This window comes from Protopterus annectens, chromosome 3.part0 (genome assembly GCF_019279795.1).
Source record: "Protopterus annectens isolate FY-2018-M chromosome 3.part0, PAN1.0, whole genome shotgun sequence".
Classification (NCBI taxonomy): domain Eukaryota; kingdom Metazoa; phylum Chordata; order Ceratodontiformes; family Protopteridae; genus Protopterus; species Protopterus annectens.
Window position 1 is genome coordinate 1,135,907,501 of NC_056731.1, and position 27,127 is coordinate 1,135,934,627.

At 40.5% G+C, this 27,127-nt stretch overlaps 1 protein-coding gene across 3 annotated transcripts in view; it reads right to left on the reverse strand.

The window, feature by feature from the left end:
* The window catches only part of RBBP8 (RB binding protein 8, endonuclease), a 2,682,217-nt gene that overhangs the window by 783,817 nt on the left and 1,871,273 nt on the right, over positions 1-27,127 (reverse strand). For all 3 annotated transcript variants that reach the window (XM_044065365.1, XM_044065366.1, XM_044065368.1), the window contains one exon: positions 3,041-3,170. In XM_044065365.1, coding sequence (XP_043921300.1) covers positions 3,041-3,170 — 130 coding nt within the window. The remainder of the gene's footprint in view (positions 1-3,040; positions 3,171-27,127) is intronic.

The following is a 27,127-nucleotide window of genomic DNA, read 5'->3' on the forward strand; positions in this document are numbered from 1 at the left end:
GATAGATTCTAAGGCTTGTTCTAATGTGATTTTAGAAGAAACTAAAATTTTAGAGATAGTATATGCAACAATGTTGGTAGGAAGGATAAAATTAACATTAAAACTTGTCTGCGTATATATTGGCTATATACTTGGGAATGGAATGTTTTATATTATGGATGAGATCAGTGAATTGTTGAACATTATTCTTCAATTTCCTTTCATAACTGAAGAATGAGCTGTAGTTTCCTTTAGTACCTGTAGTGACCTTAACTTTATATTCTGCTTTACATTTTGTAACAGTGCTCTTCAGCTCCTTGTGGACATGTTTTACTGTAGTCTTGAGATGGACAGATGAGAATTTCTTACGATGTTTCATTATTTTCCACCAGTGAGAGTTATTCCTGAATTTATCATTACATATAGGATGGATGGGTATGGGCTTTTCTATGTAGCAGTTTAGCTGCTGGTAGAAAGTGGAGGCGAATGTGGCCGCTCCCTCAGCTGGGTCCATTTGTAAGGGACTGTTTGGAACTCTGCCTATGTCTTCAGCAAGCTAAAGTAGGTCTGTTCTGAAGAAGTGTCTAAAAATGGTCTTATTTAGAGACAGGGTAGTATCACTAAACCTAACATAGAAGGTTACTGACTTGTGGTTAGATTTAACCAAGGCTGAGGATATGCATGATTGGGGTACAGGCAATAGTTAGTTTGGGAAAGACCAGGTCAAGAATGCTACAACCTCTAGACAGTATTTTTACAATTTGCTTCAGTGTGCTAGAAATGCTGAGAATATACATTTTAGAGGTGTAAGTGTGCGAATCAATGGTTAAGTAATTAAAGTCCCCCAGCAAGAAGGCATCTGGTTTCATGTTTGCCCCTCATTGACATTAGGTTAAATTCCATGAGCTTTAGAGGAAACTGATTGGGGTATCTGTAGATAGCAATGAAGTGAAAACAAAGACCTTTGGATTTGTTAAGGGTGATTTTGAACTTCATTAACCCCAAGTCAGAGTCATGGATAATTTAACATGAAGTGACAGTGTTTACAACAAATTCAGATTATACTTCCCTGTCAGTTACACAAGGGCCCAAAGGCATGACCGGTACTAAACCCTCTGCTGCCACTACACTGAAATGATGTCTCAGTAACTACATGGATATGAAAGAGCTCAAACTGCAGAAGGCCTGAAATTCTGGCATCTGTGGAACACCTAAGTGATAAGAAGGTTAACACACAACAGAGATGCAAGGTTAGCAGATTAGTTTCCTTACACCACTGTGGAATTAATTAAAATCCATGAATCTCTACCATGGAGTAGTCTGTCACACTGACAAAATGGCCCTAAGACAAGATTTAGGAGAGTAATGCAATAGGATTTGACTAACTGCAGATGTTTATCAGACATCATACCTCAAACAAAATACTTGAACTCTTTTTTTTTTTTAAATACAAATACATACATAAATAATACATATATAGAGACTGGTTTAAAAAAGCTACACAGTTTGGGAGGTTTTAAAAACCACTTTCCACCCCATGGAGAGGTCTTTCCAAACATCACTGAATCAAACACAGAAACAAAATCTGGACCACAGATAATGCAAAAGAGATGAAAAAGATATGGAATTGTTTAGTGAAAACCAGTCTTGAAAAAAAGACCTAAACATGACTCAAGTAATTTGGCGTCACTTTTTATTTTGACTCAAGTAATTACTTAATAACAAACCTCTGCATTTCTGCTTAACCCGTCTTTGCTGTTTTTGAAAGAATGGCATATATCAAACAAATCATTCAGTTGCAAGGCCCTACTGAACACAGGGGTAAATTCGTGAACGGGCATCAGATTACATGTGTTTGATTAGTGGCATGGGAAGCTGGAAGATCCAGGCAGACAAACTGAGCTGAGTGGCTGATGCCAGCTCACCGATCAAGAAGGACAGCCACTGCAGCCTGTTGCACCAATGACCCCAGCAACAGTACTCTATTACAGATGATAACAGCTATAGAGCCAGGGGACTCTACAGAGCTGGGATGCACTATTTATTTTATTTTTCATTTGTTAATTGGTGTGAGGATCCTTTTCATCCATGGTCCAGGCCCGATGGGTAAATACAAAGTACAGACAAAAACATATTTTGCAAAAAGGCAAAGGAACTACAAAGTATTGTAGTGTTATAAACAGTTCAAATACATATAAAGAAGAAGAATGGGAAAAGGTATATGCACATTTGATAATCAAATATAAGATGCATGCAAGTTCAAATAAAATGAGAAGATGTACATGCAAGCCAAATCATCAGATATATAAAAGAAATACTTCCAGTGATATGCATGGATATGAATTACTACTCATGCAGGGATGGTTGTTGACGTGTATTCACAGGCACCAGCATCAGATAAAAAATTTAAACATTGTGAGGAGGGATTAGGGCAAGCACAGAGGTGACTTTCCAGAAAAGGCATTATATCTTGCTCCCTTGCACATGACTTTAACTGTTAAGGGAAATGAATGGGTCAACAGGGCTCTTGCCCTGGACAAAGAATGACTGAGAAACAAATGGGTTCTGCTTTCACCCCCTTCACTATGTTGACCATACTGAAATAAAAAAAACAAACAAAACTTACAATAAACTACACACAAAAGTACAAATTGCAAAATCACTGCAAAGATGAAAAAATGTAAAAGAAATGAAAAAGCACAACACTGCTACCATGGGATGAATGAATGGGCCAACTATAGCTAGGAAGGGGAGCAATCATTAGGGTTGTGTGAATGAAGAAAAAAAAACAAGAATATACAGCCACAGAAAAAAAAAACAATATGCCAGTTTCTTGATATAGCTGAGATAATCAAAAATAAAGAAAAAATTGACTCAGACTATCAGCAGGTAAAGAGTTTATTTTCCAGTATATCTCCCTAATATGATGTTCTGTGTAAAGTCTAGAAATAATGGCAGCATACAATATGCTTCAAAATACAACTCTGTTCTCATCATAAGTGCTGCAGCATTTTATTGAAACAATCATTAAATGAATAAACGCAGTATATCTGGCACCTACCTTCTTCCTTCCTTGCTATGGATTTATTTTCTGAACTTGCACAGAGGTTTGGGTGTAAAACAGTTGAAGTTTCAGATACATTCTTCTGTATTCTAGCTTTCTTTCGAATGGGCTTAGGTACTCCTGAAACCTGAAAAAGTATTAAATGTTAAACAACAACTTCCTGTTCAAAACCAAAAGATAACAAATGGCACATTGATTAATATCCCAATTTTCTCTCATTAACTACTTACTTTTTATTAGTTTTCAAAGAAGAGAGATAAATCTCAAGAGTGCACAACATAATACAGTGAGCAGCAAGTTACATTCAACATTTATGCACAGAAGAATAAGCCTATAGTATGAATGTATGTAAAACTTTTGATTATTCAATTTGTAGATCTATCATGTACTTCACCCCTCACACAGATTTCCCATTCACTTCCTACAGTTCAGTTCCACACACTTGAATATACATTATGATATAAACACCATTCTCTAACATGTAATTCCTTTTCATACATGTAACTTACCAAATCCAATAAAGACTACTGGACTAAGGCATGCTGCAAACATATTTATAAAAAAAGCATGAAAACAATTAAGTTGCACATACATTACTCCATCTAAGCAATTAGATGCACATGCAGAATGTAATCCACATCTTCTTAGAATAATATATTTTTCTCTTGAAACCAGAAGTCATTTTATAGGCTTATATAGGGGTGGGAGATACATTCTTCCTTTCAGCGTATATGTCATTCTCCATGGTGCTCTATTCCCAAACACTCCCAAATCCTAACTTTGGGAAAAAGGCGCACAAGAGCACCTTAGACAGCATACCAGCAGGTACACCATTCTCAAGATATGACGACATGCCCTTCTAGCTTTTTCATCTTGACCACTCCTACAGAAAGAAATGCACTTCCTCTAGTTTGACCCTGTCCTTATGAAAAAAATGTCCACTTAGCAATTCTAAAGTCTTCCTGACTGATGCAATGGCTAATAGAAAAATAGAAGTTATGTTCTTACCATAACGTTCCATGTTAGTTGTCTTCTTCTCGCCTTCTTCTTGCTGGATGGGTTCGGAGCCGACCTCGGCTCCGACTCGGCCACTCTAAAAGCTCGAGAGTTGGTTCCACCGGCTCGAGGCTCCCCTTATATCCCACAATGCTAGGCGAGAGTTACCTCAGATCTCGTTTGTAAGCTAACCCCAGCTTATAATAGTAACAGAATAACTCTAAACAGAGTCCACCTCTAACAACAGGGAGAAAGAAGGGTGACCTACATCCTGATTCAGGAAATATGCAAGCAGCATATGCCTAAGAAAAGAGGTGGTAGAAAGAGAGGTCACAATCACAACTCCTCTAGGTCTGTCCAGGCCAGGGGGAAGGAGGGTGGGGCCTTAAGAAGAAGGCGAGAAGAAGACAACTAACATGGAACGTTATGGTAAGAACATAACTTCTATATGTTAAGTTGTCTATCTCGCCTTCATTCTTGCTGGATGGGACCGCGTCCCTAGCACCTTGTTCCGGGTGGCCTAACGGAACAGACTCCTGAGAACAGTGGAACCAAAGTTAGCTCTATGCCTAGAAGCTAGATCCAACTTATAATGAGAAATGAAAGTGTGAGGAGTAGCCCAAGTAGCCGCTGCACAAATGGTGTCAATAGGCAGTCTGTCTTGGAAGGCTAAGGAAGTAGCCAAAGCTCTGGTAGAATGGGCCTTAGGTTTATTAGGCAGCTTTTGGTGTCTAATCTCATAAACAAGGGTAATCAGAGATGTAAGCCATCTAGATAATGATACCTTTGAAACTGAAAGTCCCTTTCTGTCTTCTGCATAGGAGACAAACAGTTGGTCAGATTTTCTGAATTGTTTTGTTCTATCCAAATAGTACCTCAACTGACGATGAACATCTAGCCAGTGTAATTTTTGTTCAGACCTATTGGAATATTCTGGAAAAAGACAGGGAGGTCAATGCTTTGATTTAGATTTGATGTCGAGACTACCTTAGGCAAAAAGGACGGGTTGGTTCGTAAGGATACCCTGTCCTTATGGAACAATAGATAAGGAGGTCGACAGCTGAGTGCATGAAGTTCTGAGACTCTTCTAGCTGAAGTAATAGCTACCAGAAAGAGAGTCTTCCATGATAGCAATTTTAAAGAACAGGAGGCTGCAGGTTCGAAAGGGGGTAGAATCAAAGAAGTAAGAACTAAATTTAGGTCCCAAGGAGAAGGAGGATTTCTTATAGGAGGTCTGAGAAGAAAAACTCCTTTCAAAAAGGCTTTGCAAAGCTTGTGGGACATTAAGGCAGACTCAGAAATACCCACATGAAAGTTAGAGATAGCTGCCAATTGAACTTTAAGAGTAGAAGGGGATGAACCTGCATGGAAGAGTTCAGCTAGAAAATCAAGGACTATTTGGATGGAAGCAGTGAAAGGATCTATGTCCCTTCCTTGAGCCCAATATGTGAAACGCTTTCCACTTACTCAAATAAATCTTCCTAGTGGAAGATTTATGGGAAGCTATCAAAATATCTCGAACAGAGTGAGATAATTGAGGAAGCCTGGCTAAGGTTGGAACTGGAGGAACCAAGCAGTGAGGTTCAGAGAGGGGAGGGAGCGATGTAACTGACCCGATTGATGGATCAAAAGGTCTGGAACTAGGTCCAGATGCCAAGGTCGCTCAGTAGAAATTGATGTAGAAAGGGGAACCACACCTGTCGAGGCCAGTAAGGAGCAATGAGGATCAACGAGGCCTTCTGAGCGATAGCTTTCTGTATCACTTGAGAGATTAGTGGGAAGGGAGGAAATGCATACAGAAGTCCCCGGGGCCAAACTTGGACTAGAGCGTCTCTGCTGGGTTGGCCTGGTAAAGGGAATAGAGTGAAATAATGTCTGCACTTGCTGTTTTGGGGAGTAGCAAAAAGATCGCAGCAAGGCTGACCCCACTTGAGAAAAATCTCTCTCACAACAGAGTCTTTCAGAGACCACTCGTGAGGCATGAGGATAGCTCTGCTCAATTTGTCCGCTATTTGATTGGACTTCCGGGATGTGCGTTGCTATCAGAAAACGCTGAGAAGAAATCGCCCATTGCCACAATCTGAGTGCTTCTCAACACAGGGGTAGGACCTGGTTCCGCCTTGTTTGTTGATGTACCACACTACAGACATATTGTCTGTCTGGATTGCAATCGTTCCCAAGGGAGAGAGTCTTGAAGGGCTTGCAACGCTAAAAGCACTGCTCTCATCTCCAGAACATTTATGTGCAAGTGGCATTCGTCTGGTTGCCATGTGCCCTGGACCGTCCTGCCCTGATAATGCCCCCGCCTGCCGATCAGGGAGGCGTCCGTTGTCAGAGTAGCAACCGGAGGGAGGAACAAAGGGTCTTCCCAACCAGAGCTGAGGGAAGACATCCACCACATGAGATGATTTCTGCACGCCTGCGTGATCATAATGGTGTGGGACATTGGAAGTTGCTGGTATGACCATTGTGTAAAGAGCATCCATTGAAGGATTCGCATGTGGAATCTGGCTAATGGAAGCAGAGGTATGGCAGCCGCCATAATTCCCAACACTTTCAGAACTAACCTGGCTTTGATTCTGTTGTTGTTGAAAAGGAGTGAGACCAGTCTGTGTATGTCTGTTATTCTCTGATCTGTTAGCCTCGCAGACATGTCTACTGTGTCGAGATTTGCGCCTATGAAGGTAATAGTACGACAAGGCGACAAAACAGACTTTTCGCAATTTATTGAAATGCCTAACTTTTGACAAATGCGAAAAGTGTAATCCCTGGCCATCAGAAGGAGATGCTTGGTGGGAGCTGTGAGGAGCCAGTCGTCCAAATATGGAAACACCTGGAATCCTTGTCGTCTCAGGTGAGAAGCTACCACTGCCATGCATTTGGTAAACACCCGGGGGGCAGTGGTGAGACCAAAGGGCAGGGCCCTGAATTGAAAATGACTGGTTCCCAGCCTGAAGCGGAGGAATCTTCTGGAGCATCTGTTCATTTTTATGTGATAGTACGCATCCTGAAGGTCTATAGAGCACATCCAGTTTCCTTTTCCCAATAGGGGAAGGATGGACTGCAGCGTGACCATCCGAAATCTTGTTTTCTTGACTGATCTGTTCAAGATACTGAGATCCAAAATTGGTCTCCAGTCCGGATCCAAAATTGGTCTCCAGTCCCCTGTTTTCTTTGGAACTAAAAAGAACCTTGAGTAGATTCCGGATCCTTGCTGGTCTGCTGGAACTGGCTGAATTGCTCTTTTTGCAAGCAGTTTTGAAATTTCCAAAACCGCTAGATCCCTTTGCGCGGGTGGAACATCTGGAAGGGATTTTTTTGATTGTTTCGGAATGCGAAGAAAGGGGATAGAATAGCCTTCGGAAATGACGGACTGTACCCATTTGTCTTGAGTCAGGGATAGCCAGGCTTTTGGGTACAGTGACAACCTTCCCCCGACTGCCTCCGAAGGTGGGCAGCCGGGCAACACCTCAGGGATGCTGAAAGGGCTTATCAGAGAAGGCTTCTCGATTGCCCTGGTTCTGCGGAGCCCCCCTGCCTCGAGGGCGACGTCTACCATTGTTATTCCCGCCTCTGCCTCTGGCGGGGAAACGACTTTGTGCATCAGGCGAAGTCCCTTGATTTTGTTTACGGAACCACATTTTCCCAATTTTCTGGCCTTTGGGGTAAGGCCTAGAAGGAGTAGAAAAATGGACTCCGACGGCAGAAAGAGTCTTGCCATCAGTCTCGCACCTAGTCAAGGTTTCTTTCACTTGAGGACCAAAGAGAGATGATCCATCAAACGGGAGTTAGTGAAAGACGTCTTGAAGGGTCCTAAAATTGCATAGCCGCATCCAGGCATGCCTACGTAAGGCCACACCTGTCCCTGCGGCCCTACTCGCTCCATCAGCCGCATAAGAAAGGAGGCGCATGGAGGAGTTGGCTATGGAGTTAAGGGTAGCCAGCTGAGTGTTCATTTTATCTTGAAAACCCGCAGCTGTAGGATCCTTCAACATGTCACCGCTTCTTTAATCAAGTCCCTTTGAAGACGAGTGAAATGGCACAGGTAGTTCAGCGACGCATAGTAAATGTCGCTGACGAGAACATCCGCTTCCGTACCTGTCCATGGACCTAGATTCCTTGTTAGGTGGATGGACAGGTACTGAAGGATCAGCTAGTTCCTTCTTAGTGGCAGCAGCTACCACCATAGCATCCACAGAAACTCCTTTTGTCAAGAACTGCTTGTCTGCTGGTGCCGTTATGAATTTGGAGGGTCTCCTGGGAGTGGGGTCCACTGAATCAGGAGCCGTCCATGCCTTTTTAGCAACCACCTGCATGAGGGGGTCAAGGGGGGGACACCCAGGAGGTGGAAGGGCGAGAGCCAAACGCCTCAAGATATACAGATTCATCCTCCGAAGGGTTAAGGGCTGGCCAATTTCCCTCTGCTTCAGGATCTCTAGAATGTCTGCAAAGAGACATCTTCAGAAGGGGAACGGGGGGAACCCTCGGAATCATCTAAATCTGTGTCAGATGTGATGGACTCAGGTGAGTCAATGTGTTTCCTCTTACACTTCCTCTTCCGAGGGGGCTCTTCTGCAAAATCAGGAGAGGCCTCGGAAGAGGATGAAATCCCCACATGGGGTTCCTGAGGAGCTGGCTCTCTGCGGTCCGGGATGAGGGAGTGAGTCGACTTGACCTGAGGCACCGTAGAGGGAGGGGCGGACGGCGCCGACTGTGGAGTAGAGCCAGGCTCTAACACACTCCGCATGACCTCGAAAAAACCCCTGTCAGGCAAAGCCAGAGGTCCCCGCTCCGAGAAGCTGAAAACCTCCCTCGGCACCGACAGTGATGGCTCCGAGGCCGATGTCGGAGCTGAACTCACCAGCGCCGAAGCTCCGATAGGAAGAGCGGGGTCGGATAAGGGTCCGATGCCACTCACCCCCTCGGAGCCGACGATGGAAGTCCGGCGCCGAGATTCTTCTAAGGAAGAAATCGGAGCCGACGATGGAGCCGAAGACAATTGTATCGGCTCCGACGCTACCACAGTCTCGGTTCCGACACGACCCGGCTCCGAGCTCAACGGAGTCGGAGGAGGAATATATTGATGAACAGGGGCAGGCATCGACTGATGAGTCGGGCTCTGAAGCATCTGGGCCAGTGCCTCGGACTTAAGAAGTCGACTCACTACCCTCTGAAGGTCATGATCCGACAGCCTCGATGACCTAGAGGAATGAGATTTATGGCTCCGTTCAGACAGCAGGGGAGATCCTGGAGCCGATTGAACGGAGCCAAGGGATGGTGACCTGGACCTCTTCCTCGATGTCGGCTCCGAAGATCTGGTTGGAGCCGACACGGGAATCTCTATTACCTCGGCTCCAGCCGGAGCCGAGGGAACCACAGAAACTGTGGACTGAGACTCATCGGCTCCAGCCGGAGCCGATGTAGGCGGAGGTTTAGAAGCCTTAGGTCTCGGCTCAGTTGCTGGAGCCGAAGACCTAGAAGCCTTGGAGGGCTTCCCTGAAGAGACAGTAAGGGAATCCTCAGGCTTGAGTAAACCTCTCAAAATTAATTTATTTTTTCTTTCCTGCAGGACCCTGGGACTGAAGCCATGGCAAACAGCACAGGAGTCCTGCAGGTGCAAAGGCCCCAGGCAGTAGACACAACAAGTGTGACCGTCTGTCAGAGACATTTTCTGACAGCACGCATCACACTTCTTGAAGCCTGAGACCTTTGATTCTTTAGACATCCAAAGTGCAATCACACACACAGTCAAAAACACACTGATTACACCCTGTCTAGTTTTAGCTTAAAATAAAACAACTGACTAAGTTTTAAATTAAGAAAATAACACACACACACACCCACTAGGGAAGGAAGAAGGCCTGAAGGCCCGAGGGAAGAACTTAAAGTTCTTGTGGGGAAAAAACAGGAATTTTAAGAAAAAGGGGCAAGAATTCCTCTAAACTAAGGGAAATAAGTATAAAATTTAAAATTAAAGGGGTTTAATTACACTAACTTTACAAGAAAGTCACTTACCAAGAACCGGTAGAAAACCAACACCTCGATCGCTGTAGCGGCAAACGAGATCTGAGGTAACTCTCGCCTAGCATTGTGGGATATAAGGGGAGCCTCGAGCCGGTGGAACCAACTCTCGAGCTTTTAGAGTGGCCGAGTCGGAGCCGAGGTCGGCTCCGAACCCATCCAGCAAGAATGAAGGCGAGATAGACAACTTAACATTCTGTTTTTCATGTTAAGAATTCTAAGGGAGGTGTTGCTGCTGGTTCAAAGTACAGTTGTATGAACTTTTCCAGCATGAAGTTCAAGTCCCATAGAGGAGCAATATCGCTCCTTGATGGTTTAAGTTACACAATCCCATTTAGAAACTGTCTGGCCCGTAAGAGAGATGCTAGTGCAGGGTCTACAGGCATCCAATTTGAATGGCTGAGGGATGTGCTTCCATGAAAGCATACACCAGCTTTGTCTTAAACAGCTTAGATAACTAAGGTAAGACTTCCTAGTAGTAGGCTTTCTAGTTTCTCCCATGATGTTAAGCATATCCTGTGAGAATTCATACTTAAAAGGACAAAAGGCCATATCACACATGGTATAAGCTGTAGGATTCTCATGTTTAAGTGTAAAGGATTTCCCTTGTTCTGAGTCAGGAAATCAACTCACAAAGGCAGCATAACTGGTTTCTCTCTGGTCACTGCTTACACTAGGAAGCACCGATACTGTCTGGTTCAAAAGGATGATAGGAGTAGCATCTTAGGCCCTTCCTTCCTTGTCTTCGGATCATCATGGGGAGAAGGGGAATAGGAGGGGGATGTGGAAAGAAACAGACCTGCAAAATAATTATTATTGTAACACAATGACAAGAGCTCACGAATAACACTGCGTAGGAAACTAAGAGGACTAATTAAATCCAACAAAGTCAATTATGTGGTCAAGATAGCTCCTCAGGCTAATGACAACCACAAGGTCAGCGTATGTCCAAAACCTCAAATGTAACACACAACAGTGTGGAGAACTGGTAGTAAATGGTACCACCTTTACTGAACACAGTGACATAGCGAATCTGCTGGCCATCAAATTCAGCTCAAACTCTACCCCAACTCCACCTCACTACCACTTGTGAAATCCCTACCAGCATAACCCCCCCTCAACTATCAGCAGGGAACAGGTCATAGGGGCGCTCACCAATGCTAAAAACACAGCCTCGATGGGACCAGACAATATCCCAGGTTGCCTCATAAATAGCCTGAAACATGGCCTATCAAGACCACTTGAGTTACTTTTCAACTACAGTCTCAAAATATACTATGTAGCAAGTGAACGAAGGATGGCAATGGTTATAACCCCTTCACAAGGGTGGACCACCAACCAACCCCAGAAAAGTACAGTTTTGTACCTACCATAAATGTAGATGTCCGATAGGTATGCATCTGCAGTCATCACATATGGGTTGTCCTGCCTCAGGCAGCCCTTCGGTCGGCCGGATTCCAAAGTCTGGGTCCGGCGTCGGCTGATGTCGCACTTTCCCCGACGTCAGAGCGCCTGGGGTATAAAAGCATCAGCCGACGCCATCTTCCTCAGTTTTTCTTGCCCCAGATGCCAGGTGCCCTCTAAGGAAGGCTAAATTTGGAGAGATGCATTTAAAAATCCAGACATGCACAATAATATAAAAACAAATACACCATAATAGATCCCCCCAGCTAGCTATAAGAGGGGTAAGTACCCAAGAAATACCACAGAGGGGAAGGAGGGAGGGTAAACCTGACTGCAGATGCATACCTATCGGACATCTACATTTATGGTAGGTACAAAACTGTACTATGTCCTTCAAGGATGCATCTGCAGTCATCACATATGGGTAGAATACCATAGCCAATCTGGGGGTGGAGGAACTATGTAAAGGATGGTGTAGCTGAAATGCCCTGCAGGACTGCCGTAGCAAAGCCTGCTCTGGATCTGGAGTATAAAGGTAAATTGTAATGCTTGGCAAATGTATGCATGGAGCTCCATGTAGCAGCTTCTAAAATGTCCTTGGTAGCCACCCCTCTTAAGAAGGCTGTGGCTCTCGTGGAATGAGGTCTAATGTTAGCTGGCACAGTTTTTCCATGAAAGGAGTAACAAAAACTAATGCAATTCCCTATCCATTTTGAAATTGTCTGTTTGGAAATTGCTTTTCCTTGTGTACCAGCAGCATATGCTACCAACAGCTGGTCAGCTTTTCTGTAACTTTTAGTTCTGTCCAAGTAGTAGCGCAACTGTCTGTGTATGTCCAGGGTGTGCAGAGGTTTCTCCCCTTTGTTTTGTGGATTTGGAAAGAAGGTAGGCAAGTGAATAGCTTGATTTAATGAAACCCTGGATACTACCTTTGGCATAAATGTTGGGTTGGTTCTCAATGAAACTCTGTCCTGATGAAAAATAAGAAATGGCTGCACTGCCATAAGGGTCTGTAACTCAGATACTCTTCTTGCTGAGGTTATGGCCAGAAGGAAAGCAGTCTTCCAAGACAGGAACTGTAGTTCTGCAGATGCTGCTGGTTCAAAGGGAGGCAGTGTTAGTTTTTCCAACACGAAGTTAAGGTCCCAAGTAGGTAGAGGTGGTTTCCTTGGAGGATTGATGTTTTTGATTCCTCTTAGAAACTGTCTTAGGAGAGGATGAGAGAAGACAGGTGGATCAGCATTGTACTCTGCTGAAATCGCTGAAGCATGAATTTTAATTGAAGAGTAAGACAGACCATTGTGGAACATTTCTGCCAAGTATTCCAGGATATGTGCCATGTTCATCACTGTTGCATCTAGACCCTTTGTGGTGTTCCAAATGTGAAATCTTTTCCATTTTGCTGAATATGCCTTTCTTGTGGAAGGCCGGCGAGCTTCCATAATAATATCTTTCACTCTCTGGGATAGCTTGTCCTGAGGAGGAGTCAAGGTATTTTCCAGGCTGTTAGTTGCAAGGTTTTCAGGTTGGAATGCAGAGTTTGTAATTGTGCTGTGTCAGTAGAAGTGGCCATAGAGGAAGAGGCCATGGTTTTGTGCGTGACAGGCTCTTTAACAGTGGGTACCAGTGCTGTCTTGGCCAGTCTGGAGCTATCAGAATCACTTTTGGCTGCTCTGTCCTGATCTTCAGTAAAACCTTGGTCATTAATGGGAGAGGTGGAAATGCATACACTGTTAGAGTTCTCCAGCTGAAAGAGAGGGCGTCCACTTTCCATGCTTGTGGGTGGTATGTCCTTGAACAGAATTTCTTCAGTTGATGATTGTGGGGGGAGGCAAAAAGATCTAAGTCCGGCCTCCCCCATGATTGTGTTATCTGCAGAAAGATGTCTGGGTGCAGCATCCATTCGTGTGCATCCATGATATTTCTGCTTAAGCTGTCCGCCAGTATAATGTCTTTCCCTGGCACAAACTGGAATTGTAGCTGTATATTGAGTTTCAAGGAAAGTTCCCATAGATTCATTGCCAGCCTGCAAAGAGGATACGAATGGGTGCCTCCTTGCTTGTTTATGTACCACATAACCGTGGTGTTGTCTGTCCTTATTAGCAGATGGCCATGATGCAGAAAGGGTTTGAAGGCTTCGACTGCATGTATCACTGCCAGCATTTCCTTTTGGTTTATGTGCATGCGTGGCTCTTTTTGTGACCATAGACCTTGAATGCATCTGCCCTCCATGTGCACTCCCCATCCGTGGTCTGAAGCGTCTGTTGTAATGGTTTGGCTGGCTATTGGTTTGCTGAAAGGCAGACCTCTGTTTGACTGGCTTGCTTGAGCCCACCACAGAAATTCCTTTTGAAGGCATGGAATGAGTGGTATCAAAGTTTCCAGGCTGTGACTGTGCTGAGTCCATAAACTCCTTAGGTACCATTGTAGTTTTCTCATATGTAGTCTTGCTTGCGGAATCAGAAGGATGCAAGAAGCCATGTACCCCAGGGCCTGCAGGATCTTCCTTGCAGTCAGCTGGGTTTGTCTTGTAAGATTTTTGAAGTAATCTGGTAGTTGATTTTGTTTTTCTTCTGTGAGGAAGGCCATTTGGGTGGTTGTATCTAGATCTGCACCCAGAAAGGTTATTCTTTGGGATGGAACAAGTCTTGATTTGTGAAAGTTGACTGTATATCCCAAGGCCTGAAGTAGGTGGATGACATAATTTAAGTGTTTTACCAAAGTTTGTTGGCTGTCCGCTTGTATAAGGCAGTCGTCCAGATATGGGTATATTTGAATCCCCTGATGTCTGCAGTGTGCAATTACTGATGCCAGGCATTTCGTGAATACTCTGGGCGCAGTAGATAAGCCAAAGGGCAATGCTGAGAATTGATAATGCTCTGACCCTGCAAGAAATCTGAGGTGTCTTCTGCAACTTTGTCTGATAGGGACATGCAGGTATGCCTCCTTGAGGTCTAGAGTAACCAGCCAAGACCCCTTGCCCAGCATGGGAAGGAGCTGCTGTAGAGTCAGCATTTTGAATTTTGGCACAATGAGATAAGTATTCAGTGCGGACAAGTCGAGAATAGGCCTCCATTGTTTTTCTTTTCTTGGAACAAGGAATAGTCTGGAATAAAATCCTTGGCCTTGTTCTGAGAGAGGAACCTTTTCTATAGCTTTCATTTGCATTAAGCTGGAAATTTGTTTCAAAGCCTCTGCCCTTTGATTCGGTGGCAGGTCTGGCATGCCCTTTCTTTTGGTAATGTGTGGAAATGAAACCTGTATCCTTTGTCTATTATTTGTAGTGTCCATTTGTCCCTTGTAATACTGTGCCAATTTTCTGAGAATAAAGAAAGCTTTCCGCCCAAAGGTGCTTCTAATTGAGCCCTGGTTGGCGGTGTCAAAGTAAAGTCATTGAGCCTGTCCTTGTGCAGCAGTTGAAGGTCCTGCATTACCTCTCTGGTTGGGAGGCTGCCATTGACGTCCTCTGTAGGAGCCTCTAGCTTGCCCTCTACCTCTGGCAAGCCTGTTCTTGCCTCTCTGAAACCTCTCTGTGTCTGGAAAGGACCAATTCTTGGAAGGCCAATTCCTGCTGAATCTTGGTGGTTGTACTTGGAGAAAATCCTTGACTGCTTGTACGGATTTTGCCTTTTCTTCAAATTTCTTTAGGACCTCCTGAGCCGTGGAGCCAAATAACTTTTGCTTTTCCAGAGGAGCATCCAGCAGCTTTGCTTTAACATGGTCTGGCAGAGATTGTTCCTTCAGCCAAGCATGCCTACGTATGACTGCGCCAGTCATAGCTGACCTACATAAAGCTTCCAATGTATCATAACCACATTGCAAGAAATGGTTGCTAACCTGTTGTGAGTTATGTACCAGATCCTGAAGTGACTTGCGGTCTAGGGGGTCAGGTGAAGACAGTTTTTTATGCAATTCATCTAACAAATACCCTTGGTACTGTATCATATGAAATTGACAATTTAATGCCCTCATAGAAAGAGTAGCAGAAGTATACACTTTTTTACCCCATCTCTCTAAAGCTCTGGACTCCCTTTCAGAGGGGAGAGGATTTTTAGCAGTGGCAGCTGCAACCCCTTTAGGGCCCTGGGAAATAGTTTCTGGATCAGCAGAGTGGGCCTTGTAAAGGTAAAGATGTGAGTCCGGAACCCTGTAGTACCTATCGGGTTTGGCAGGAGCCGGAGGGAGAGAATCAGGGGTTGTGCTAGAATCAGAGTACACATCATCAATGACATTCAAAACAGGAGGAATAGCTAAAGGCTTATGCTGAGGCAAATGTAAAAACGTCCTTAATCTTTTCCTGGAATCAGAGAATTCCTGGCCCTGCCATTGGAAATGCTCTCTCATGGAGTGTAGAGTCTCCCCAAAGGAAAACTCTTCAGGAGGGGAGGCCGAGGGAATAGATTCCTCTGCATCAGAATCCTCGTAGGCCGAAAAAGCCTCCTCCTGGTGGTCCGAGAGAGTAGAGCCATCAGAGGCCTCATCTGAGGAGTGGGGATCAGAGGGCTCAACCCTGGGCCTTTTGTCTGGAGGAGGTTGAGAGCCCCTGTCCGGATGAGGTTGAGAGCCCCTAATTAAGGAGATAAGATCCTCTGCTAAGCTTAGAATCTGTGAACCAGTAGAGGGTCCCTGAGGGATTACTTTGGTAGGCAAAGCTTTTGAGAGTTTAGCAGCTTTAGCCCTGGAGAATGCCTTAATGGACATGGATGCAGGAGGCCTGGCTGCACCATGTGCTGGTGTAGATTTGTCTAAAGGAATGGTGTCGGAAGGTTCCAGGACACCAGTTTCTGTTGGAAATTCAATAACAGACTCAGCCGGGGCCTCCGGGACCGAGGTAGTCGGTTGAGCGGTTTCGGTAATTGGAAGTACCAAGGACTCTGTTTCAGCCGAGACCGAGATACTCGCGGTAGGCCTGGCCGTGGTTTCAGCCGAAACTGCGGCCCGCGTGTGTCAGTCCTTGTCCATCCGTTTCTTAACTAAATGAGAAGTCGGAGTCTCCGACGGCATCTTATACGAAAAACTAGCCCCCAAAAATTCCTCTGCAAACTCCGCCCGACGTCTAAGAGTGCGTCGGTTGAAGGAAGCACAGGCTGAACAGGCCGAGACGTCGTGGCCTGGGCCTAGACAGGGTAGGCAGCAAGAGTGGAAATCCTTATGAGGTATTTGTTTCCCACAAGTTAAACAATTATTAACTTTATCTGACATCGGCTGAGGCAAGAAAGAGTCCCCAACGGGGTACTTAGCTTTTTGAAGTCTTCGGTAGCTGAATTACAGGAGCTGGCCGACCGGCACTTGCGAACTGCTTCTGCTTCGGGCACCACGCGGCAAGAAAGACTGAGGAAGATGGCGTCGGCTGATGCTTTTATACCCCAGGTGCTCTGACGTCGGGGAAAGTGCGACATCAGCCGACGCCGGACCCAGACTTTGGAATCCGGCTGACCGAAGGGCTGCCTGAGGTAGGACAACCCATATGTGATGACTGCAGATGCATCCTTGAAGGACATCTACAGATCTGTTAGTCTGACTAGGGTAGTATGCAAAGCCATAGAATAGATTATCATCAAAGTGATCAACAAAGACAGTAGCAACTACAGACATTGGACTCATCCTGCTTTGGTTTTGTCACAGGATGGTCATGCCTGCTTAACCTGGTAGACTTCTTTGAGAAGGTAAGCAAGGCAATAAATGAAGTTAAAATGGTGTATGCTGCCTACCTTGATGTGGCTAAAGCATTTGTGATAATGCCCCACTCAGGTACTGTGGACAAACTCACTGAAATAGGCATAAATCCTTACACCACTCACTGGATTACTAGCTAGCTCACAGATAGGACCCAAGAAGTCAGGACTGGTAATACTACCTCCACCAATAGGCAAGTCACCAGTGGCATACCACAGGGCTCTGGGCTTGGTCCACTCCTGTTTGGCATCTACTTCTTGTAGGTGAAGGCTAATGCCAAGGGCCTCTGGGTCAGCAAGATCACAGACGACTGCAAATTGGGAGCTATCGTAAATTCTCCCTATGACACTAACATCCTGGAAGAGGGTCTACCAATGACAAATGACTTGTGCCAAAGCCACGGATTAAAACTCAATGCAAAAAAGTGCACTATAGTTAATTTTGGGAGAATGTCAAAGCTTGACCCAGTAGTTAGATATCTGGGAACATATGTAGACAGTAATCTGGTCTTTGACCAACGCATAGTCGAGTTACTAATCTGGTCTTTGACCAACACATAGCCAAGTTACTAAGAAAATCACTCTATGTCACCCAACTTATAAGTAAATTATGACAACCAGGTCCAAGGAAGTTAAAGTACCAATCTACTTGTTCCTTATCAGACCCATGATTGAGTACAATGTCCCCTTTGGCATGTATCTGACTGGGCATATGCAACAGTTGGAATGCTCACAGAGGTTCTTCCCTAACAGAATCCAAAATATTAACACACTGCCCTACACAGATCAGCTTAGAGCCCTGTCTCTTGGTTTCCTACAGGTTACTGAAAGATGATTTGTGCTTGGAATATAAAGCATTCTTACATGCAGCCCTGATGGAGCTTTTGCACATCCACAAAATTAAAAGCTCCAGCAATACTAGATCTAGGGATTTGAACTTTGCTTGTGATAAAAACAGAACATGCTGGCAAGACAGATATGGGACTCAAAGGATCCCCATGTTCTGGAATAGGCTTCCCATCCATGCGAAGCAGAGTCCATTCCTAACCCTATTCAAATGTAACCTTGACCATTGGATGGAAAATTGCAAATTCATCTCTGGGCTGGCCCCCATGTCTCTTATAGAATAAGGCCAACAGTAAACATTTCCTAACTAACATAAGCCCTTCATAACTTTTTAGCAACCTCTTAACTAACATACCACTCCTAACAAACATACACTCCCCAATTAAGACGCACATGATACCATGGGATGCAACTGGGTTGGGTAGTGTGGCTAGGCTTTTAAAGGCCCCTGTGATCATTAGCCTAGCATATACACTTACAAACAATTATTAGAGATGGCATCCACTGCCCAAACGTCTCCATTTGGTGCTATGGAGTAGAACTTCCTCAGTTGTTTGTTACTCAAAGACATGAACATGTCTGCCTCTTGGACACTTCACCTCTAGACTAGTTCAAGAATTACATCCCTGTGGGGGTGTGCCAAGATGGTGAGCAGTTAACAGCACTGTTTGTTTTTTAGCTCTGCTTAATTTTAACATCTCTGACAGGATTTTTACTAAAATATTCAAACAGAACATTTCAAAACTTGATGGATTTACAGTTGAACATCTGCTGAAAGATTTACTAAAAAAAATAACAAGTCTGAAACTCTTTTAATTGCTTTTTCTTGTCAAGAAAACTAGAAAGAACTGTCTCAAAATGTGCCACTCTAAGCCCAGTGTACAAGACAATACTATGAAAAAATAAATACAGGCTATACTAATTAATATTTGTGAGTTATCTGTAAAGACAGATAAATTATAAAGCAAAATGGACAATTTTAAAGAGGAAAGCTGAAGTGCTGAGTGAATCTCTTAAACAACAGTCATCACAGAGCTCGAGTGTAGAAGAGGCAATGTCTGATTTTGATGGAAGATTACATGAAAATGAGAACACCACCAAATTTCTTCTGAAACAAAATAACTTATTCTGAGAAAAATAGAAGGCTTAGAGAATAGATATAGAAGGAAAAACATCAGGATTTACGGGATTCCTGAAAAAGAAGAGGGAGACAGTATGACTCAATTCCTCAATACCTGGCTGCCTAAAACATTGACCCTGCATGAAGCTTTTTGCTTTGGCATCGAAAGGGCACATAGATTCTCTAATTCATCTTTAAAAAAAAAACACTTTCACCAAGGTCAGTGATCATAAGATTTTTCACAAGTCAAGATAAGGATTTAATATTAAAAGCTGCATGGACTAATTATCCACTTAAAATTAAAGAAAATACTATTAAGATTTGACAATAACTATTCAAAATTTGTGATGTCAAAAAGAAATACACTCATGTCACTTGTTAAAAGCTTAAAGAAAAACAATATTAAAGAGCAAGTCTTGTTTCCGGCAAAAACAAGGATTCCAGTTAAATCCACAAGGCACACTGGAACATACACCAAGAAATTTCCAAAGGAACTTCAGGCAAGAGGAGAACTGAAGTCAAACTTGTTAAGCAACAATTTATTTCCACAAAGCTTTTCATTCAACTGACAGCTGAACTTCTTCAGACAAGGATTCACCACCCAGAAGGAAAAAAAGATTTTTCACACCTTGGAAATGCAATGGACTTAATACAAAAAATAAAATCACAGAAGAAATGGACTAGAATTTATCAACTTCTTTGAAGAGAAATGCAACAAGAGTTGGTTGGTTAACAAAAGACAAAAACAGTAAAAAGCTGAAGGACAAATAAAAATCAATGTACTTCATGGTTACAAATTTTTATTAATTCAAAGAAGTGCTTGAATACCTATGAACAGGTGCAGAATATTATTTTTTACAAGGTAAATCATCTCTTTCTTTCTTTCCCTACTACAAATGGTTACTAGTTCGCTTTTTTGGAAGATAGAGCTTGATTCTTTAAATTAAAGCCGCTTATTTTCATTTATAGTTTAAAAGGTTAAACTATTCATTTTATTAAAAAGTAATCATTATTATGATGAAACTTATGTTAGGTGGGACACCTTTTAATATCTTGGCATAGTTGATGAATGTACTATGAAATATAATACAAGATGCAACAAATGACACTAAAGAGGCATGTTAAGTTAAATTCTGGGTTTTTAAAGTGATCCACTAGTGTGCTACTGATGGTATACTTGACATTCATTAGCACCAAGGAAATATATGCTATGTATAAACAACGTGTAAAAACTATAGTTTTTTACATATATAAAAGTTACTATTGGAATGATATCAAATAATTAGAGTAACATTCACACTTTTACAAGTCAAACCGCATCACATATAAATGTCATTCTTTTAATGCAAATTTATATGCTATGCCACCTTTAAAAATGACAATCTGCTTTATATTAAACATGTCATACAAATAGTGCTTGCTGAGTCATTAAATGTTATTTCTTTGAGTGAAATGGCTTTTTAGTGGTTGGGATAATTTGAGATGGTTGTGTTGTTTTTTTGATGATTAGGAGGGGTTTGAGAGATTAATGTGTGGTGTAGAGTTGGCTTGTATTCACCTGCAAGCATGTTTGTGTGAATTACAACTGATATGTTCATTTTCAAGCCTTTATCATGAAAACCAGCTTGAAACAACTTAAAGTTATGAGTACTTTTGTGACGCTGCGGGAGTTCTGAAATTTCTAAGAACTGTCCATGTTACTTCAGGTCTACATTAGAAGAGGTAAGTGACTTAAGAGCGAAAGCTCTTTCGTCGACACGTAAAACCCGAAGTCTGAAAACAGCGAGGTTACAGAACAGTGATTTTTTTTCCCCAGGGGGGAAAAAAAATAGTAAACAATCATAATATTTTGAATCATATGCTAAAATGTCAAAGGGTTGTATAATAAGTAAAAGACAGTGAATTACATTCTAAACCACTGTCAATTATTAAATAGTGCTGAATGCTTGCAGCATACTAAAAGGATAGTTTATATACTAGCCTACAGAATTACACTTCTGATAAAAAAAAATAGGACTGTGTTTCTTTAGTGTCTCTTTTTAATGTTAACAAAACTTAATATCTCAGAACAATTTATTATGGAAAGACCAAATCTTAAAAGATGTTTGTTCAGATACTATTAGACATAACATTTAAGGAAAAAAGGACTGATTCTAACAGTAGTACTAGTTTAAAGAGTATCAAATACATAAGGATAAATACAAATATTCTATTATATGATACTCTACACTAGGAATATAGCTAAAATATAAAACCTAGGAATACTGCAATAGTACAAGACAGAGTATACAAACAGAAACAGAAAAAAGATCAGAATAAATAAATATGTAAATTGTTAAAGAATATAAATATGTTTACAAGGGTGGGAGGTTGGCATAATGGTTAAGGTGTTCACCTTATAGACACAAAGTGCAGGGTATGATTCTCACATAGGGTAATTGGCTGGGCTTGGAATGGCCCAGAAGGACAGTGAGCCTGGTACTAAATTATGAACTTATGATTCTATGAACAACTTTACACACAGTAAATAAAACAGAAAAAATATAAAATTATCTGACCTAGAAATTAATAAATAAGAAAATAGCAACTGACTTCCTCCCTACAGTAGACCAAGGAGATAATGTGAAGTAGAGAGAAAGAGGACTACAGAGATATTCAGTTTGATCAAGTGATAATAAAGATTCTGAACACATGTTAAACCTTTCTTATTCATAATAACTCACTAATGGACTTTTTTAAGATGATCCATACTAAAAATATGTGACACATTAATATGAATCAGAAGCATGAGCTAAGTGTTGTTAGTTTAATGGAGAGTTTGAAAGGTGGTTTGTTCATCTTTTTCAACAAACTAGGAATATGTTATTCCATGGTAGAATGTTTTAGGGTTATATCATTAAGTAATTTTTTATTTGTTTCAAAAGTTTTGTCCATAGCTGGAGAGTTCATATTGTTTATATATATATATATATATATATATATATATATATATATAATAATATATGAAGCATATAACAAGTTATGTACATAAATGCAATTTCATTATACTTGTATTTTTTTTTCTCTCGTATAAAAATATCTAGTTTTAAATGCATATCTATTAATATTAATGGACTGAATAATCCAGTAAAGAGGGGGAGTCTGTTAAAATACTTGCAATTACATAAAGCTCAAATAATATTTCTACAGGAAACACATTTACTTAATAAAGATGCAAATAAACTTTCATTAAATAATTATTTGGTTTTAGCAGGTTCTGGTTTTAGAGTTAAAGAAGAGGCACCCTCATTTTATGGAAGAACTCACCACTTATATGTTGATAAACAATGGTATGTCAAGCATTGTTATAAATGAGTGGAACAGAAAACTATATACATCAGTGAACTCTTTTTGGATTCCAGGGGTTGGAGCTAAAGATGCAAAAATTTACTGCGACACTAAAGCCTATTACATGAAAAGTGAAGTCATAATGGCTGGTGATTTTAATTGTATTTTATCAGACAAAGATTCCACTGCAGATAGAAAGCTGATAATCACATCTTCAGCCAAAGTTTCACTAGTTTCATGTCCATTGCCGGGCCATATAATCTTTATTATTATTATTTTAAAAACTGACAATTTAATACATCACAAGAGATTACCAGTGTACATTATTACAATAAAAGGAGTCAAGGACTGGTATATGTTAAAGAGATCAAAAGTGTCTTAGAAATAAGCATGAATAGTGAAGTAGCTGACACTGTTCTGTGGGATTCGCTAAAGGCTTACTTAAATAGAAGGGTTACAAGATGGTATATTAGAAAAACAAGACAAAGGGACGAAGAACTGAATACACTATAGCCCAAAACAGACACACTAAAGTTAAATCTAAAACAAATGACACAGTCAGTCTGAACTTAAAAACTTAAATACAAAATTTGCTGAAATTCTAAATCATAAAATTTCAATAAACCTGGAAAAACTTAAACTTCAGCCATAGTCAGTAAACCCACTTCCTTAAAGTTGCTGCCAACTCTATTGCCTACCCAGTCTCTATCCTCATCAGTCATTCAATTACTGAGTCTGTTGTCCCTGAAATATGGAAATCCTTTTACACAATCCCTCTCTACAAAGAAAGTAACTCCACTGATCTCTCTCACTATCGTCCCATTGCTATACTAACCCCACTTTCCAAAATACTAGAAAAATGTGTTCATTCTCAACTACTTAAACACATGCTTGATATTAATCTCTTAACTCCCACCAAACAGGACTTTAGACACCATCATAGTACATTTACTGCTCTACTCTCATTTACCCAAACTGTAGCAGAAGCCCATAATAACAATCTATTTCTTTACTTCTATTACTTAATCTCTCAAAGGGTTTTGATACTGTCTGCCACTCTAAACTGTTAACTAAACTTTCTGATCTTCACCTCTCTACCCCCTCTTTAGCCTGGTTCCTTAGTTACTTATCTAACAAGACTACAATCTGTATGCTGGGAAACTGTTACCTCCCCATTTCTGCCTCTCCACACTGGTGTTCCCCAAGGCTCTATTTTGGGTCCCCTCTTGTTCAATATCTTTACTAACAACTTACACTCTGCGACTAACCTCTCAACACTCCTAGAATATGCTGACAATTCAACCCTTATTACCACTGTCACAGTATCTTTGAACTCCTTTCTCTTACCCAAAACACTTTCTCTTCCATTGAAACTTAGCTCACCGATAATCAACTAATCTTAAATCCTAAAAAAAATAAACATCTACATTTTCTTCCTAAAACACTAGCACAACACAAATCATCTTTCTCCATCACCTCCCTTAACAATACCATCATCAGACCAGAACCACATATTGAATTACTTGGTGTCACCATCGATAATGAACTAAAATTAGATATACATATCAATCAATGCATAAAGAAAACCTACCACAAACTTAGCCTCTTGAACCGTAATCATACATTTCTTTCTCCCTCCTCCAAACCCTCACCAGCCATGTCTCTCCTCTTACCCTGTCTTTTGTATGCTGCTCCTGTTCTTACTAACCTTCAGTCATCTCAGCAAACTAGGGCAAACCTACAATAAAACAGCTAAGTTTGCCTACAATCTCCCCTATAAATCCCACCACTGCCTTGCCCTAAAGTCTTTGCAATGACCTGAATTCCCCAAACAACTGCTCCTTCCACAGCTGCATATAACACACTCTATTCTTTATAGCCCCACTTCCTGCCCCTCTATCTCTAATATTATAGCACTGTACAACCCCCAAAGTCAGCTTTGTTCATCTGACAAACATCTTCTGGACATTTACAAACCCTCAAAAAATATTGGGAAATCACTATATAAATAGTCAGTAGCCTGCTCCTGGAACTCCCTCCCACATAATATAAGAAATATCCCCTATAAGTCTCAGTTCAAACTTGAACTTAAACACTATCTACAAAACACCTGGTCCTATCCCTGTCAAGTTCCAACCTGATTCTAGCCACCCTCCTCCTTAATCTACATACTTCTCTTGTATTCTTCTCTTTCCTCATTTTCTCTCTTTTCTCCATAGTGATAATACTAATACATACCAACATCCTGTTTTTTTCTAAACACTCCTTTGCATTCTGACTAACTTGTTCTTACTGTATGGATATACACTGAAAGCTGTACAAAACGGCTAGATTAGTTAACTTCACTTTGTTGTACATATATTCTTGCATATGCCATGATGTAAATTTTTGTCTTGAATGACTATAATTGTAACTGGAGCTTTTCTCCTCAGGTCTCCACTGAAAATATCAGCGGGACCAATCCGGTTAACAAATTATAATAAATAAATAAATAACCCCTTTAAGTTTGCATCAACTTGCTCTTAGATCAAAGAAAATGAATAAACTAAATTGCATCAAAGAAAGTATAACCTATATAAATAATAAAAAGGAAAGAACAGATATTAAAGCCATTCTTGAGAGCTTTAAAATATTTTATGAAACTATAAATAATAATACAAATAACCTACATAATGATGATATAGTTGAAACTTTTCTAAGGGAAAATATAAATAATAAAATAACAAGTGAACAAATAAAAAAAAAATAATAGACCATTTACTTTAACAGAAATAAAAAAGATCAAGTAAAAAAGTTAAAAAAATAATAAAGCAACAGGCATAGATGGTCCTATACCAGAACTACATAAAATACTACCAGATGATATAGTTAAACTATTAGACAAGCTCTACAGAGAAATAAAACAACTGCTGAAGTTCCCCCATCATGGAAACATTCCCTTACATCACCTATTTTCAAAAAAGATAGGGATCCTACAAACTGTTCATTTAATAGACCCACTTCACTTTTAAATGTGGACTATAAAATGTTCATGTCCATTTTAGCTAACAGAATTAATCGACTCATACCTAAACTAATTAACAATGATCAAACTAGGTTCATTTTAAATAGACAAGTACAGGATAATATAATAAGAATACATAAATTAATAGACTATGCAAATAAAAATAAAAAATAACAGGATAATATAATAAGAATACATAAATTAATAGACTGCAAATAAAAATAAAAAATAACTTTCTATCATTAGTCTCAATTTAGGTAAGGCTTTTGGCTCAGTTAATCAATCGTACCTGTTTAAAACATTTAAAGTACATAATTTCTCACCTGAGCTAACTGCATTAATTTCTAAGCTATACAATAACTCTTGTGCTTATTTTAAAATAGATTATTTTCTTTCTAATTCCATTAAATTATAAATAGGCACAAGACAAGACTGTCCATTATCACTTTTACTTTTTGCATTATAGATATCATTTTTATGCTATAGAACCCTTTACTAATAGCATTAGATCCAATAAGAACATTAATGGTATCAAAATAAAAAAAGGATTTAAAACTAAAGAAAACTCTTTGCTGCTGATATTTTACTAACAATAAGAAATATAGAAAATTCATTAGAACATATCATTAATTCTATGAGTTAGTTTGAAGAAATCTCAAACTTAAGATTTAACCATAATAAAACAAGTACATTAATTAATAAAAAAATCGAACTTCAATTGGAATAGCAATACATTAAATACCTTGGTATAACACCATTATGTCTAATAGTAAAGAAATGATACAAACTTTCAACAGGGAGTTGATAACATTTTAAGTTTAGTCACAAATTGGAACAAATTCTTCTTCACCAAGGAAGAACAATTAATGCTTATTAAGATGGTAATTCTCCTTAAATTGCTTGTCTTACAATCTTTAGTATTATCTCCACCACAAAAAAAAATGAAGAAGAAGATTAATAATATTCTAGATATATTTTTTGGCATCCTAATAAACTAAGAGTTTCCTTTGACTGGCACAGAAAAGGTTGGGATAATAGTGAAAAAGGATTCCCTGATAGTCAATTGCATGCTACTTCAACAACTGTAAAAGTTATAGTGTTGTGGATAAATTCATTTTAGGAGTCAAAGTGGAAACAAATACATCAAGAAATATTATTAGTAAATAATTAATATATCACAACCAGACAAACAGATATTCACTAATAGTTTTAAAGATTATTAAAAGAATTTTGTGTAAATGGAATTACATACTCTTCTCAAATTCTCTATTTAAATATCATTTCTCTTTCCAAAACTTCACATATTCTAACCGCTGTATTAAAGACTTAATATTTTCTATGTTTCTAATTGCATATACAAATAACTTATAACTGCAACAAAATGCTAGCATTGAAACAACAAAGTAACAGTGTATTGACGTCAATTCTTAAATGGCACTGATATATATATATATATATATATATATATATATATATATATATATGGATCTATCTGAGTTCATCGACATTTTAAAATACCGAAAACGAATTAACCGACACCAAAACATCGAAACTCATATAACCGACGCCAGAAGATCGACAGTTCACAAACACGACATCGCATACACCCGACACAACATACCAACAAACAAAACACATCCCCTATCCAACACTCACACACACAACACAAGCACACCAAAATCCTTACAAAC